Below are 16,054 nucleotides of genomic sequence, written 5' to 3' on the forward strand. Positions count from 1 at the left end.
CTGGCATGTGGTGCTGGGGGATTGAACCGCGGTCCCTGATGCTTTTGCTAAGCTTGTTCCAAGTAGGTGCTTTAGACCACTGAGCCATCTCTCCAGCCCAGGCCTGTGTACTTTAAACTGTTGAGACCAGAGAACTTTTGTTTTTGCTTTTGTATTTTTGGGGGACTGAGGATTTCTTCTGAAACATCTATGGCTCCTTATGAAGGTGCAGGCAGCTGCTGGAAGGAATTGGTACTTATTTCCCCTTAACTTGAAAAAATAATATACTTATTTTTATTTGGTGTTAAGTTTAACCTAAAGATTAATCTGTTTCTAATTCTTGGAAAGAAGAAATGGATAAAGACTTCATTAAATCGCCCAGGCTGGGCTTGAACTTGTGATCATCCTACCTCAGCTTCCAAAGTAGAGTGTACCCCTACACCTGCCTCAAATATTTTATTCTTAATATAAAAAACAGGAAAATCTTCACACTGGCTTTCCCACTAATATCTGGTCTCCTCTTTTTCTGAAACAACGTTATGTTTTCAAGGGAAAATGTAACAGAGTTATGCCAAGTCAGCCAGTCAGTAATCCTAGGCATCAGAACTCATTTTAACTGTTGTTATCTGTGTGGCAGGACTGAATGATGATCTGCGCTTGCTCCTTAGTGCAGGCTGGCCTGGAACTTGTTCTGTCGCCTGGGCTGAGCGCCCTCGCAGTCCTCCCGCCCAGGCTCCTGCAGCCCCTGGGTGGCAAGTGTGCGTGGCCGTGTCCAGCTGCTCACGTTCTGCCCTTTTGTTCAGGAGCTGCATCAGAAGGTGAGATCTCTACTCACAGAATCCAGAGGACTCATCATGAAGTTATATGTGTTTCTGGTCAACACCGGAACTACTCTAACATTTGACACCGAACTTACAGTGCAGACGTGAGTTGTGTTTCATTTATTCTCTTCAGTTTTGCATTCTGTGTATATGTGAAATACTAGATGACACTGTCACACTTTTAAAAGGACAAAGAGGGCTAGCCAAATAGCGGATTAAAGTGCCTAAACGCAGGCCTGCTGTGCCAGCCCCACCCCCGGGGCGTGCTGAGCCAGCAATTGAGACTGGGCGTGGTGGCGCGCACCTGTAATCCCCGCTCTTGGGAGGCTGTAAACAGGCGGATCACTGTGAGTCCGATCTAGTAGTGAGACCCTGAGCACCCTGTAGATCCGTCCCTAAAACACAAAAGAAAGAAGATAAGACTAATGACAAATCCTAAATCTTTCAGGTTAACACATCATGTATATAATTGTTGTCAGTCTCAGAAATACTGAATTCTTTAAATGTGTTTTAATCTGGTTGGATGAATATATTATTGCGGTGAACATACTTAACCAAGAAACTGATTTTAGACTGTTGCTGTCATTGTAAGTACCTATGTCCAAGGCTGTTGAGAGTTACACAGGACATTTTCTTTCTTGTAGGATTGAACCCAGGGCATTCACTGAGCTGTATCCTCAGTCCTTGAACTATTACGTTATTGAACAGATGCAGAGTTGTCTGGACTGGGCTTGAACTTGAAGTCTTTGTGGCTTAGCCTCCCAGGGCACTGGGATTGTGGCATATGCCACCAACCTCAGCTTCACAGAACATTGTTAAGGGAATTACTAATAAGCTTTGTGAACCTATATATATATATATATATCACTTCCTTTCTTTTTGGTTGTTTTCTATTCCTTTATATGGTTAAAGTCAATATATTTGTTTTGCTATTGAGAAAGTAAAGGTTAAAATTTTAGCTAAATCAGTGAATCTTGTATCTCTAATCATTCTTCAACCTTGTAGGGATTTCCAGTACTGTATTTGTCTGTTAAATACCCTGTATAACTTGTTAAAACTGAGGAAAGTGCTTGGATCAGGGAGAATATATTTTAAGGCTCAACAAGTAGGAAAAAAAATAAAAATAGTGTTTGTTTGGTTTTTAGATTTTTTTTTTTGAGCCGGCACCCTGCTTTGTTGTCCCCACCTCTCAAGTAATTTGGAACATAAACTCAACCACCAAGACTAGTTGATAACTAAAATAGTTGTGATTTGGTTAGCCAGTATTCTTTGAGAAATGGTAACAAAGAGTGATTTTACTTTTAGAAAAGACTAATTTTCATTAAATGCATGTATCTCTACAGAATAATCTTTTTAAAAGGTAGGAAAAGAAGGAATTTTCATATGGTTTACACTTGGTATAGTTTCTATAATGTCTATAATGTGATGTGAAGATTTTAACAAATTTTGGATTTGTCGGAATTGAACGCCAATTTAAGCATATTCCTTTATTTATATACTATGTAGATTGCTGGTGTAACATAGACTCCATTCTGTAAAGTAAGATCTCCGTGTGTAGTGCAGCCTGGCCTTGAACTCTGTGGCTCAGGTTAGCTTTGAGCGTGGTGGCTCTCCTCCTGTTTCCCTTCGCATGTGCTGGGGCTGGAGGTGTGCACTACCGCACCTCTTTGTTAGATACAGTTCAGCATTAGCATAGTAAGTGGGTGACTCTCCTTAGGTGTGTTCTACATCATCGATCACATTCCTCTGTGGCCCCATAATCTCCTTGATCAGAAAATTCGGGATCCGCTGAGCTACAGGGTGTCACAGCACAGGTTCTCTTATGTCCCGAGTTTTCACTGACCTTAAATGACCAGGGCCAAAATGTTGGCTATCCTTGTAGCCCTTCTTTTTCTCTAATGTTTGGTCTGCAAACTTAGGCTGTTAACCCTCCAGAAGAGAAAACATTCTCTCAGGCTTTCACAGAGAGCAGACTGGTCAAGCAGTGGCTGTGACTTAGCCACATGGCTGATAATGACAAAAAATCTACAAACTTCAGTACAGGGTTTCAGGGTAAATCCTGAGTGGATTTGACTGACCTTGTCAGATACAAAAGTTACATTTCTTATTATATAGGTCTTTATCTTGGTCTTAATCATCCAGCAGAAAAGTATAAAAACAAGATATAAAAAGTAAAGCCATATTAATATGCTGAGCTGTAAAAGGCTCAAGTCAACTTCTGACATAGTCAGTCCTGCGGCTAACCCACTACTATTATGGTCTACTAGACTATATTGGATTATTTTGCTGAATTCACGCACCTACAATATTTAAATGGCCATGGGATACCCGTCTCTGACACAGCTAAACAAAAAAGGGGGATATAAATTAAGGAGCATTTTATAGTTTTATATACATAGACACACACACACACACACACACACACACACACAAAATAGGATAGATAGAGAGCTACTTTCTCTTCAGTGAGAAGAAAGATTTGTACTAATAGTGTTTGGACAGGATATCATGTCTGCACCTTGTACTATGAATAACTACTATGAAGACAACAGTATGCAATTTATTAAGTATTGTAACTGTCTCATGGCTATTTGTTTCTCAATAAGATTAATGAAGAAAATAGAATAGCAAGTGTGGAGCCTAGTAGCTCAAGGAATAGCAACCCTGTGTTTCTAAGTTTTGCTGTGAGACTTACTCGTCCACTGTGTATGTTTTGTGAAGTACTGCTGTAATTCTAAAGTCAGTGGGCAAGTGTAAATAACTGGTTTTCGTTTATTTCCTGAAGTGTGGCAGACCTGAAACATGCCATTCAAAGCAAATACAAGATTGCTATTCAGCACCAGGTGCTGGTGGTCAATGGAGGAGAGTGCATGGCCGCAGACCGACGAGTGTGCACCTACAGTGCCGGGACGGTAGGTGTGCACGGGCGCGGGCCTCCCAAACCGGAGGGAGCCGGGTCGCTCAGAGCAGGCTGGTGGGCTTCGTCTAGCCAGGAAGTGTGTGTGTCCACTACTGCAACGTTTTTGTTTCAGTTACTACTACTTCTTTTTTTTTTTAATATAGGACACAAATCCAATTTTTCTTTTTAACAAAGAAATGATCTTATGTGATCGTGCTCCTGCTATTCCTAAAACTACGTTTTCAACAGAAAATGATATGGAAATAAAAGTTGAAGAATCTCTGATGATGCCTGCAGTTTTTCATACTGTTGCTTCAAGAACACAACTCGCTGTGGTAAGATAGAAAAGTTACCTCCTTAACTCAGCTGTGAAGAGTCTTTTTTTTTTCGGAATTGGGGAAAAAATAGGCCCTTTCTCTTGGCAGGGAAGCACTTATTCTACTGAGCCATCTCTCCGGCCCCCTGTAAAGAGTCTTCTAAACCAATAGGAAATGAGTAGAAGTTCCGTAAATTACCAAAAAGTATTGAAAAAAATACTTTGTAGTTAATACATTTGTTTTTTAAATTTCAGACCCATGCATTATTAGTTAGCCTACATTGACCATTACAGGATTTTAGAGTGAAAAGTCTGCTTTAAATATGACTTGGTCATCTTCTCTTCTAGATGGTGATAATTCTTTGTTTGTACCTGTGTTAGATTAGATATAGAGCTACTCATATGCTTTTTCTTTTTTAATTTATATCACTAATATTATTGACTGCAGGCCATCAGTAGTAAGCTGTATTTTACTTTCATGTGTGGAAGAAATATGTCTGAGGACTAACGTAATAATAGTATTTACCAGGGCCGGGGAGACGGCGCAGTGGAATCAGCACTTCCCTGGCAAGCGCAAGAGCCTGAGTTCAATCCCCGGTTCCTCCAAAAATGAAAAAATAATAGTATTTACCTTTTATAAAAATAGATAACAAGTACTAAGCGTATCATTAATAAAACTGTAGTGTTGTACAGTGGGGACCCGAAAGTGACAGGGATTACATTTCCTGAGCACCCATGAATTTCAGGTATGGTCACAGAAATGCTGATAAATGTCTATAGTTTAAACCCTAAATATGCTGTCTCCTGCAGTTATGTAGTTAAATTTAATAGAATGCTATATTAGTAAAGCCTTAGAAGGTGCAGGGCATTTTGGCAGCATCTTAGGGTCTCAAGAACAAAACTGAGAACAGCCAGCTGAGGTACTCAGCAGACAACGCACCTGCTTAGGCAAGCACGGGGACCGGGACTGATCCCCTGCACCACATGCTGTACTGCGGGTCACCGAGACAGGCATGGTGGCACACACCTGTAATCCCAGCACTTGGGAGGCTGAGAACAGGAGGATCACTATCAGTCTGAGCTGCAGAGCAAGACCCTATACCATATATACATTTAAAAAAAATTTAAAAAGACAGCTGTGCACAGCGCAGCAGCCTGTTAGCGTGCGGGATGCTGGTGCACGTGCTGAAGTCCTTCAGGTATTTTGGGGCGATGAGTATCTGGAGGTTGAGCCCCCTGGCTTTGCACTTTTAAAATCCCTTATCTGGAATCAAGGTTTTGCTAAGATGCCTCATCTGGGTCCAAAGTTGTGATGTTCCTGCGGCCTCCAATAGTGCAAGAACTAGTATACTCCTACAGTTAAAAACAGGCATTGCATTTAATTGGAGAAAATATAGTGTTAAGTATGATCGGACATAAAGTTCTCAAGTGCTTAGAGAATAAAGAGCAAAGAAAATGTCAATCTACAGAAGGATCCACTTATCGGAAGTCTTTTAAGTACAAGCTGGCATGATTTCTCTACTAATGCATGATAATAAAAAAGATTGAAGTAAGAAAGAGGAGCTATTGCTACTGAGATCCCAAATTAGCATTTTGAGATTCAAGTAGCAGAAAATGTAAAAATGGTCATTGTCCAGCTAAATGTGGTGCAAGTCTGTGATCCTGGTACAGCTTGGAGGCTGAGGCAGGAGGAATCACAAAGGTAAGCCAAGCAGAGGCAAATGAGGAATACAGCAGGCTATTTCAAAATCAAAAAGAGCTATAAACGTACTCACACGAAGACCCTGGGTCTGAACACGAGTTATCACACACACACAAAGGTCTCCGCATTATATCGAAAGCAAGAAAAATACAAAATACTGGGCGAGCCTGAGTTACCTTGTACAAGTGTCTGATGGTGCAGGAAGAAGTATGCAGAGTGTTGAAAGCTCGTCCATGGGAAACAGTAATAACAAGGTACTCTGTAAAAATAATCGTCAAGATCGAAGAGAGTGGCAGTGCAAATCCTGTTGTGAGAACATCTGGTGGTACATAGGGACAAGTCAAAAGGCCATTCGGAGTATGTATTTTACCCAGGCAAAATCGCGAGAAGTAGGAAGAAACAAGGGGATGGAGGGGAGGAGAGGACATTGCTGGTATTCGGAGGGGGACTTGAAAAGTAGCTAGAAGCTCTAGGAGTGAATCATAATTTCATTTCTCTAGCAAACAAATTTAAATGGGAAATAGTAGAGACACTAAAATGAGTGCTAAATAGTAAATGTTGATTTATACAGTTAACCAAATATCTTCTAAACCATAGATTACTGTACCCTCTTTTGGACTTTATATAAATGGAGTCATACAGTACATGCCTTGAGGCTGACCTTGTGACTCGCCATTGTTCCTGAGAATTTTTCCATGCCATTGCATGTATCAGTGGTTATATTTATTGCTGCGTGCCATTCCACTGTTTAAATACGCCGGCGGTTATCCCAGCTACTAGCATAGGTTGCTCTCGGGGACTCTTGTGTACAGTGAACCTTCTACAGTGTTGGGTGCATTTTTTTGTGTTTTGCATTTCTCTGCATCTTGTATCTGAGCTGTGCCTGTAATTCAGCTTTTTGTGCCTTTTTTTTTTTTGAGTGTGCGTGTCCATTTACACCCAGCCAGGCTCACCCACACCCCCCGCAGCAGTGTGAATGTTCGCTTCCTTCCGGGCTCCTAATTTTAGCTGTTAGGATAGGTGTGTACTGGAGGCCATCTTGGTTTAGTTTGTTTTCTTTGGTCACTAGTGATTGTGGCGTTTTCCCATCCGTGAGCCACTTGGTCATCCACTTTGGGGTGTGCCTCTCAGCTGCTTTGACTGCTCGTTAGCGGGTTGCCGAGTTCTCTGGGTTTTTGTAGCTCCTCTCATACAGCCCTCGTGTAAGTTCTTCATTGGTTTCATATGAGAATACCTTTGCCTCCTTGACTCTGAGTGCCCTGTGATGGTTAGGAATTCCTATTTAATGTCCGTTTGTTAATAATCTTGGCCTTAGGTGCTTTCAAGATTTCTGTTTTCTTTTGCGCTCACTCTGAAGTGCTGGGAGAAGAGCCAGTGTAGACATTGCAGTGCGTCTGCCATGTAGCCTTCCAGGGCTGCCTTGTCTTTTTCACCCTGACACCTCATTGTGTAAGTTGCCACACTTAATTTTGAGGTAATGGTATAAAAATGGAAAATTATGAATTTAGGACCCTCCTTTTAAAATTTAATGCTATCTTGGTGTTCCCAGATGCAAAGACATTTCACTTTTTAAAATGGCTACATTATTTTGTCATACTCATGTAAGGAATTTGATAAGCATTGAGCTTTCTTTTTCATTGTATATCATCAAAGAATCTTCTAGTATTTTTGTTTGTTTTAAGCAAGATAAATTCTTAGAAGAGAACTCATGGTGCCACATGATGGGTTAGTGAATTTTTTTAATTGCTCCTGAGTCGGGTACACAGAATCTCACTAGTACGCACTTCGTCCGCACGGAGGACATGTTGCCCTTCCTTCCTGCTGTCACAGCTTGGGGCATCACCAAACTGGAGCTGACAGTTTTTTGTACTTTCACTTTTCTTGAGTTGAGTATCTTTTCATAGATTAAAATCCACGTTATTTTCCCCGGGGGTGTTAGTATCTATACTCCTGCCCTTAGCGCCCTGTCTGCCTCTTATAGTTACTTTGTCAACTCTGTGTGCTGCCACCAGCACCACCACCACCGACAACAACCACAACACATGCGCATCCGTGCACGCGTGCGCACACACACACACACACACACACACACACATCATAGGGTTAGAGAAATATTCTTAATTCAGAATAGATATATTTATTCCCCGTTTATGTATTTATCTCATATTTTTGTTTAAGGTGTAAGAATACTTATATTCCAACTTGCCACCCAGTTATATTGATACCACTTACTAAATAATAATAGAACTTTTACCCATTCAAAAATGACAGCCATATATAGTACTACAATAAATTCTGTGTGTTTTCATTTAAATTTTGTTCTCAGTAATTGTATGGATTTATTTATTTAAATTGTATTTGGTTGTTACAGGGTCTCACTAAGCAGCACAGACTGGTAGTGATCCTCCTGTTTTAAGCCTCCCAACACTGGGATTATAGGCATGTGCTACCACGCCCAGTGTCAGTGGCCGGTGCTGCATGTGGTGCTGGGGATCGAACCGTGGTCCCTGCACTTGCTTAGGCAGGCAATTCATTTTTTCCCCTCTTATTTCTTTATTGCAGTACAGGGGATTGAACACAGGGCCTTGCGCTTGCCAGGCAAGCCCTTATTCTACTAAGCTATCTCCCTGGCCCAAGGCAGGTGATTTAGTCCACGGAGCTATCTCACTGGCCCCAATTATATGGATTTATGTAGGGGAAATTATTTTATTAAAGTTACTATTTGTAAAAGGGCTTTGTATTTCTTTTTATATACTGGAAAGCTTCTGATTTATATATTTATACCCACATTTTTCTTTTTTACATTCTTGTATTAAAAATATTTGTCATAGTTCTGAATCTTGATTCCATCTTACCCTATTATTTAAGAAATTTTTGCATTTTTATTTTTATTTATTTAATTTTTTTTTGGCAGAACCAAGGATTGAACTCAGATCCTTGTGTTTGCCTGTCAAGCACTTATCCTACTGAGCCATCTCCCCGGCCCCTGCATTTTTAAAGTGAGCAATATCTCATGTTTTAATGTGGAGATACATTTTACACAACATAGCAAACCCTTCTTTATAGTTCCGAGTCCTCCTGGCATCTTGTGAATTGCGTAGCCATTATGTTGTTGCTTAATACATACTAAGGTTTTACATATCATCTTTGTGTCCTTCTTTTGAGTGTGTGTGTGTTGCGGGGCGGTCTTGGGATGCTGAACTCAGGACCTTGCGGTTGCCAGGCAGGCATTTATGCCCCTGAACTGTGTTCCTGGCCCTTCATCTTTGCGTCTTAAAACATTCTTTTCTTCATGATTTGGAGTTACCGGTATTGTTTTAAGAAGCTTCTTTGAAATTCTTTTGGATTAATTTTTAGTAACCCAGAGCACTGTGTGTGGCATCGTTCAGGGAGCTGATGTGAGGGCACTTGTGTTCCAGTGCTCACGCTCACACTCCTCGCACGTGCACTTTGCATTCAGTGCCCCGCCCTCTCATGTTTATGCATTGAGTGGGTGAAACAGTCATGCATATTCATGGCAGCTGTTTGTGCATTTGTGTTTTTCTTTTCTTTTTTTTTATTTTATTAGACTTCCTCAAGCTAAGGGTATTTGTCTTCACCCTAAACATATTTCGAAATCTGTGTGGACGGTTGAGATCATCCAGATGATTGGGAGATCGAGGCGCCGCCGGTGGGCAGCGTGGGCACTGAGTGCAATCTAGTAGTGCGCGTAATGTCCAGATATGTGTGATATGTAATGTAATCCATGACCATGAGATTCCAAGTTGAGTACTGTAATAGTTACTGAGGAATGCGAAGTCCCCATTTTGTCTAGGAGAGATAAAATTATTTGTCTATTATTTTACCATTTTAAAATTTACGTTCTTAGTACATGCAATGAAGTTTCCATTCAACATTATTTTATTATTACTATTATTATATTTAGTACAGGGTCTCACTACATACATTGGACTCAGTGATTGCTCCTGTTTTCAGCCTCCCAAGTAGAGGCATTACAGGCGCGCACCTCCATGCCCAGTCTGAAACCTGGCTCAGCATGCACCAGGGGCAGGGTGGGCAGAGCATGCTGAGGTTTGAACCCTGGCCTCTGAGCTCTGTCTAAGCAGGTGCTTTAGTACTCTGAGCTATCTGGCTGACCATCAACATTGTTTTTGTTTAGTTTGATATTTCATGTTTTTATTTTTAAGTATTTCTTCTGTAGTTAAGGGTTTGGTTTCTTTAGTGACTCAAGTATTGTAATTTTTAAATTTGTAGGTGCTGTGGTACTTTCTTTTTAAAAAATTCTTTTATTTGGTACAGAGTCTCACTGTGTAGCTTGGACTCATAGTGGTCCTCCTGTGTCACCCTCCCCAGTGCTGAGATTATAGGTGTGCACCTCGTTGCCTGATCTTAACGGCATGCACGTGCACCCTGGGTTGTCAGGGGCCCCCACGGCATGTGGTACTGGGGATCAAACCTGGGTCATTGCACTTGCCAGGCTTTCTTTTTTTTTTTTTTTTCTTTTTCTTTTCAAAGTTTTATTGATAAACATATAGCAATGAGACAGTTTCAAATCAAATCGAAAGTACAGTTTCAACAAATAATACACTGCATACATTCTTCTCAGTGGTTAATTGCTGTACAAGATGCAGACTTGTGATCCTACTTACAAACACCATTAGAAAAAATCATTCTATTCATTAAGAGAATGCAACTATATATCTATCCCAACCACTTTGAATACACAGATACAAAATGGACATTCATAGTTATACCCCAATTTTTTTTAAGTTCCGTTGTTGAATATTATAGGTGTGTAAACTCAGCAAAATATTCTAAAAGAGTACAGAAGCCCATAATATCATTGGGTTTGCCAGGCTTTCTTATCATGATTTTCTTATTAATTTCTAATTTCATCTCTTAATTATATACATCTTTTATATGTTTTTTTCTTTTAATTGCACAAGTCTACTTTCTCTTAGAGTAGTCTTTTGATTAGATATGTCTGTTGTCTATTGGAATAGTCTTGCTGGGTTTTTTCGAGACTATGTCTCATAGCCCAGGCTGACTTTGAACTTGGCATTCCCATCTTATCCTTTTGGTGGGAAGTCATTTTTTGTTTGTTTGTTTTCAGTTACTTTGACTTTTATAGGAGCATTTGAAAACATCTGATTGACAGTCTTTTCCTTTGATACTGGATATTGAATCCAGGGCCTTTGTATGTGTCTGCGGGTCTTACTAAACTGCTACACTACCTGGGCTAGGCTTGAGTTTTGATCCTCCTCGCTCACTTTCCCAGATTCCTGGGATTACAGGTGTGAGCCGCCTTCCTGGCCTTGGTTGACGGTTCTCCATTTTCAGGTATGGAGGTTGATACACACCAGTTAGACTGACTTTAGTACTTTGCTGTTCGGAGTCCTTTTCAGTTCTGCTGTTTTCAGTTCTTTGAATAATAACTTTTTCCTGTTTATAGTTTTTGGTAGCAGTCTACTGATTTTTACTTCTGGCTTGTCTGTCTGTCTCTGTCTGTCTGTCTGTCTGTCTCTCTCACTCTCACTCTCACTCTCACTCTCTCACTGTGTAGTTCAGGTTGGCCTTGAGCTCACTTTGTATGTAGCCCAGGCTGGTCTTGAACTCCCAACCATCCTCCTGCCTCAGCCTGTGAAGCCCTGGGATTACAGATTCGCATCACCACACCTGGCTTAATCTTTTTTAATCTGTTGTCATGCTGTCAAATAATTTGGCTGTGTGGCTTTTTCTCTCCCTCAGTGCCCCACTTTAGGGTAAGAATTTGGGGGAGGCATTTTGTGTTTGTTCATTTTTGTTTTGTCCTTAGTTGTCCAGCCACTTATAGTGGGCTTCGTTTTTAGTGTGGAGATCACTTTAGTAAGCTGCTCTTCAGTGATACACAGGCCTGGCTAAGTGTAATCCTTGGTTGCTGTCCCAAGATCCAGTTACCTCGGTTAGTGGGGGTGCAGCTGGCCCAGCACCCAGTGCTCTGGGCATGAACTGCACTATCATTAATGCCCCAGAGATAGTGCAGGAAAAAAGGCGTACAGGAAAAACTACTAGAAGCAACAGCAGTGTGACCGTGGCAGTGTCAAGTAGATCAGCAGCTGTGTCACCCAGGACAGACTGGATCCTCAGGCACCATAAGACCCAATAAAGTTTCACCTTTAAAGGTAGAAAAGAAATCTACAATTTTAGTATAAACCAAAGAGAAGTATGTTGACTTAACAGTAAGAACCCACTGGATGTGGTAAGGGTAACCTTCAGGAATAATAGAATTCAACAGTAGTAGCATAGAGTTAGCACTCTTAAGGATGAATAAAGGTTCATGGTTTATCAAGAATGAGTAGATACAAAAAGAAAATTTTAAATTTAAACAGTGATAGGAAGAAAAAAGTGAAACAAGAATTGATCTTGTTTTAGAGTAGGTTATTTACAGAATTAAATAAAAAGAACAATAGCAAAGCAAGAAACAGAAACTTTTGTCTTTTTGGCAGAACCGGGGATTGAACTCAGGGCCTTATGCTTGCCAGGGAAGCACTTATTCTACTGTGCCATCGCCCCAGCCCAAGAAACAGAAACTTTCGCAAGGGAGAAAGGATATACTATAGAGAATAAAATAAACAAGAAATTAAAAGGAAAAGTTTTTTATTTTTTATTAAAAGGAGCCCCAGACAGTTTTTATGAGTGCGTGGAGTGCACAGTGCGTACTCCTCAAGGAGCAGGGACGTGTATGGTGCGTCGTGGCTCCTTCCTGCCCTTTTCCTTTTGCCCTTTGCTCCCTGTCTGTGCACCCAGGTGAGTGATTTCTTCCTAGGATTGCGGGCCTGGAGTCCCACAGGTCTGTGTCCTTGTTCTGGCCTTCCAGACTATGTTTCTGGGCCCACCACTTAGCCCACAGGCCTCTGTCTGCACCGAGCCCTGCCACTGCACCTGTGAATGCATCCTTGTCTCGGTGGTGGTAGGGAAGGCAGGCTTTGGGTCAACGCACAATGTGGCAGGCAGGGGTCGAGGTTCTTGCTGCTGGTGCACTTTCCAGCCTCTGCTACTTGGAGTGCAGCTCCAGCGGGCCTGGCTTTTCTGTGGAGGATGGGCCATGTCCTTCCCACTGAGGTTTAAACTGCTCACGACCTTCTAGCACACTCCCTGTCCACAGCGGTTCTTCCCAACTGTCTCACTCAGTTGCTGGGTGAGAGTGACACTTGTTCTGAGGCCCAGGTTTCAGGACTGGCCCTTCCGGACGTGGCGCGTGCCCGGGCGTTTTCTTTTGAGGAGGAGCACCCATGCTATGTCCCTCTTGCTTTGCCTTGCAGGGAAGGCATCCCCGGAGCAGCCCTGCACTGCTTTGCCCTTTGCAAGGCATTGGCCCCGCCCGCAGCCATGTGCTCTGCACCCCTTGCCTGGCTCACCTGCCTGCTGCTGGGACACCTGGCTCCCTGTCCCCTGAGCTGCAAGAGGGAGGCTCCAGGTTGCCCTCTCCAACTCTGCATCTTTGGTTTTTCCTGCCAGTTCTGTCCCTATTCCTGGTGAACTGTTTGTGGTTTTTTTCCTGCAAGCTGCAATCTAGCCTCTGGGTTCCAGGTCTCAGAGAGGCTGACTTTTGTGTCCGTTGCACTGTACCATTTTATTGCTCTCTTCGTTATGTTTTGGATCAGTGGGGTAGATTAATTTTAATGACAGGACAGAGTCTTTATTGACAATACTAGCCCATAGGAATCATCTTACTCATCGATTCTGTGCAGTCTTTGCATTTGCAGCAGCCTGCCTGTGTGAACTTAGAAATCCCAGGTATTCTTACATTCTTTAAGGTGTCCGTCCCATTTTCCACAGGCACTTTTTTCTCATACTATCTCCCCTTCTCCCCAGATCTCCTAGAGACTGAACCCAGGGTCTTCACAGCAAACTGCATCTCCCTTTTACATGTTTTAGAAATATTTGTAGTTTGAGGCGGTTTCACTAAGTTGCCCAGTCTGGGCCCGCACTGGGGATCTTTCTCGCCCCCAGTGTTTAGATTGCAGGTGTGCCCCCATGCCAGCATCGGATCGTACTCTTTGTCGGAGAACTTTTCAGAAGGTTTGTGTTTTCTGTGTGAAGTCCAGCTCGTTGGCTGGACTTCTTTCAAGGAGAGCTGCTCTTCTTTGAAGGAGAGCTGCTCGGGCGGTCCTCTGCGAGGGGTCGGGGGGAATAGTTCACACGTGTGCTTGTGTATGCTGGGAATGAACACTGTCTTTCTCAGTCAGTGAGCTGCATCCATACTCTGGTCTTCACTGCCTGCCTGCCTCTGCCTGCCTTCTTCCTTTCTGGGTCTCAGCGCTACTCAGCTCGCCACTCTCAGTCCTCTTGCTTAGCTTCTCCAAATGCTGTCAGAAGGCTGCACCCCTCCTGGCTGCGTGTTCTGAGCCTCCATCATTCAGTCTTCGTAGTCTCTTCTCCAGACTGTTTCTTCCTAACCAGAGCACTGAGATGACAGGCATACACCACGTTGCCTAGCTCAGTGTCTGTGTCCTTTGTTGCTTTTAGGTTCTTATAGGTATGAACTATTAAAAAGTTCTGCTCATTATGTTGTTGCTGATGATCAGACGCCAGGACAGGAACACACATCTTCAGTGTAGACAGCGGCTCTAAAAGGTGCTGTGGGGCCATCGCAGCCTCCCACTTGAGCCCCTCAAGCCTTCCCCCCAGGGCGTCCCGTCCTCCTGCCTGTCCTCTCTCCTCAGCCCAGGCGTGCTCTGCACAGTTGGTTTCTCCTTCCCTCTTTACTTCTGTTTTTTAAAATGAACTGTGCTGCTGGTTTTTGCTCATTTTGCCCATGTCGTTTGAGACAAGAGCATGCACACATGCGTGTGTGTGTGTGTGTGTGTGTCTGTCTGTCTGTCTGTCTGTCTGTCTGTCTGTTTGGAATGTTGTGGGAACATGAATGCACATATATGCATGCACACGTCATTGCCCTTGTTTTTATTATGTTCTTTTTCTTTTCCAATACAGGAAATGTATGAAGTTGCCAAGAAGCTCTGCTCTTTTTGTGAAGGCCTTGTCCATGACGAGCACCTTCAGCACCAAGGCTGGGCCGCAATCATGGCCAATCTGGAGGACTGCTCAAATTCATACCAAAAGCTACTTTTCAAGTTTGAAAGTATTTATTCAAATTATCTGCAGTCCATAGAAGACATCAAGTTAAAACTTACTCAGTATGTGTACCATTAAATGGATAACAAGACATTTGTTTAATGTATCTTTGAAGTTTATAAGTAGTTTTAGTCACTCTCTTTCTGTCTTTTTAAGACAGTGTCGTGCTGTGCAGTTCGGGCTGGCCTTGAGCTCACAGCCGTCTTCCTGCGTCAGGCTCCGGGGCCTATAGGCACGTGCCGCCATGCCAGACCTACGCACTGTTTCTGGTCCTTCCCGTAGCATGTTTACTTTTTGAATCTTATGATAAAAGTTTCTGTGTTGTAATTTTTTTTCTAGGCATATGGATTTATAAATTTATAATTTAAAAATTAGTTATTTTTGCTCTATCTTAGTAGCTCTCCCATATACTTTTTCTTGTGTTGCGAGAAAGGCTCAAAATACTGCAGTCACTGATGAAACTAAGATTTTGCACTCATACAGTCTCTTACATTTTAAAGAAAAGACAGATAGAAAAATAGTGCACCTAAGGAAATGTGAACGTTAACAGATGGAATGAGGAAGGAGAACTAAGTTTCTTTTTCATTACTGCCATCCTAGCTGTGCGGGCGGTGCAGGGCCATAACCCTAGCAATCAGGAAGCCGAGGCAGTAGGGTCGCACAGCTTCACAGCCAGCCCAGGCTGCATAGTGCTTTTAACTACATAGCATGACCCACTCTCAGTAACTACTCCTTCCACCACTCCCCAAAACAATTGCCACTCTGGTATAGCCTTAGTAAGTTAATAATAAGCCATTGTGTTCCAGCTATCAGATAGCTTTCTAGTTTCTTAAGAGAAGCACATCTAATATTAGATTCTTAAAAGGCTGTAACATAAGAAGAGAAGGATAATTCAGAATGAATGTGATGTGTGTGTACATGCTTGCACTCCCAGGTTTTCAAGTTCTTTGTCTTACTTTTGATTCTGTGAGATTTTTCTGTGTGTGTCATTAACTCCACTGTGAATCAGCGGCGAGTAGCATGTTCCTTCATGTCCCCTTCCATCCTCCCTCCCCGCTTCCCTCCCACCCTGCCTCCACCCACCTCACATCTGTACTTTGCTGTACGAGTTCTTTTTTTTGTGGCCAGCATAGTCCGCCCTGGGGCAGGGTTGGCATCAGGGATCAAACCATGGTCCCTGCACTTGCTTTAGACCACTGAGCTATCTAGCCAGCCCATATATT

General features: G+C 42.4%; 1 protein-coding gene across 3 annotated transcripts in view; it reads left to right on the forward strand.

The window, feature by feature from the left end:
• Rb1cc1 (RB1 inducible coiled-coil 1) overlaps nt 1-16,054 on the forward strand; it is a 51,195-nt gene that overhangs the window by 850 nt on the left and 34,291 nt on the right. For all 3 annotated transcript variants that reach the window (XM_023717674.1, XM_023717675.1, XM_023717676.1), the window contains exons 2-5: nt 783-904; nt 3,586-3,712; nt 3,864-4,034; nt 14,691-14,893. In XM_023717674.1, coding sequence (XP_023573442.1) covers nt 834-904; nt 3,586-3,712; nt 3,864-4,034; nt 14,691-14,893 — 572 coding nt within the window. In that variant the 5' untranslated portion in view covers nt 783-833. The remainder of the gene's footprint in view (nt 1-782; nt 905-3,585; nt 3,713-3,863; nt 4,035-14,690; nt 14,894-16,054) is intronic.

Source organism: Octodon degus, unplaced genomic scaffold, assembly GCF_000260255.1.
Source record: "Octodon degus isolate 3935 unplaced genomic scaffold, OctDeg1.0 scaffold00054, whole genome shotgun sequence".
Taxonomy (NCBI): domain Eukaryota; kingdom Metazoa; phylum Chordata; class Mammalia; order Rodentia; family Octodontidae; genus Octodon; species Octodon degus.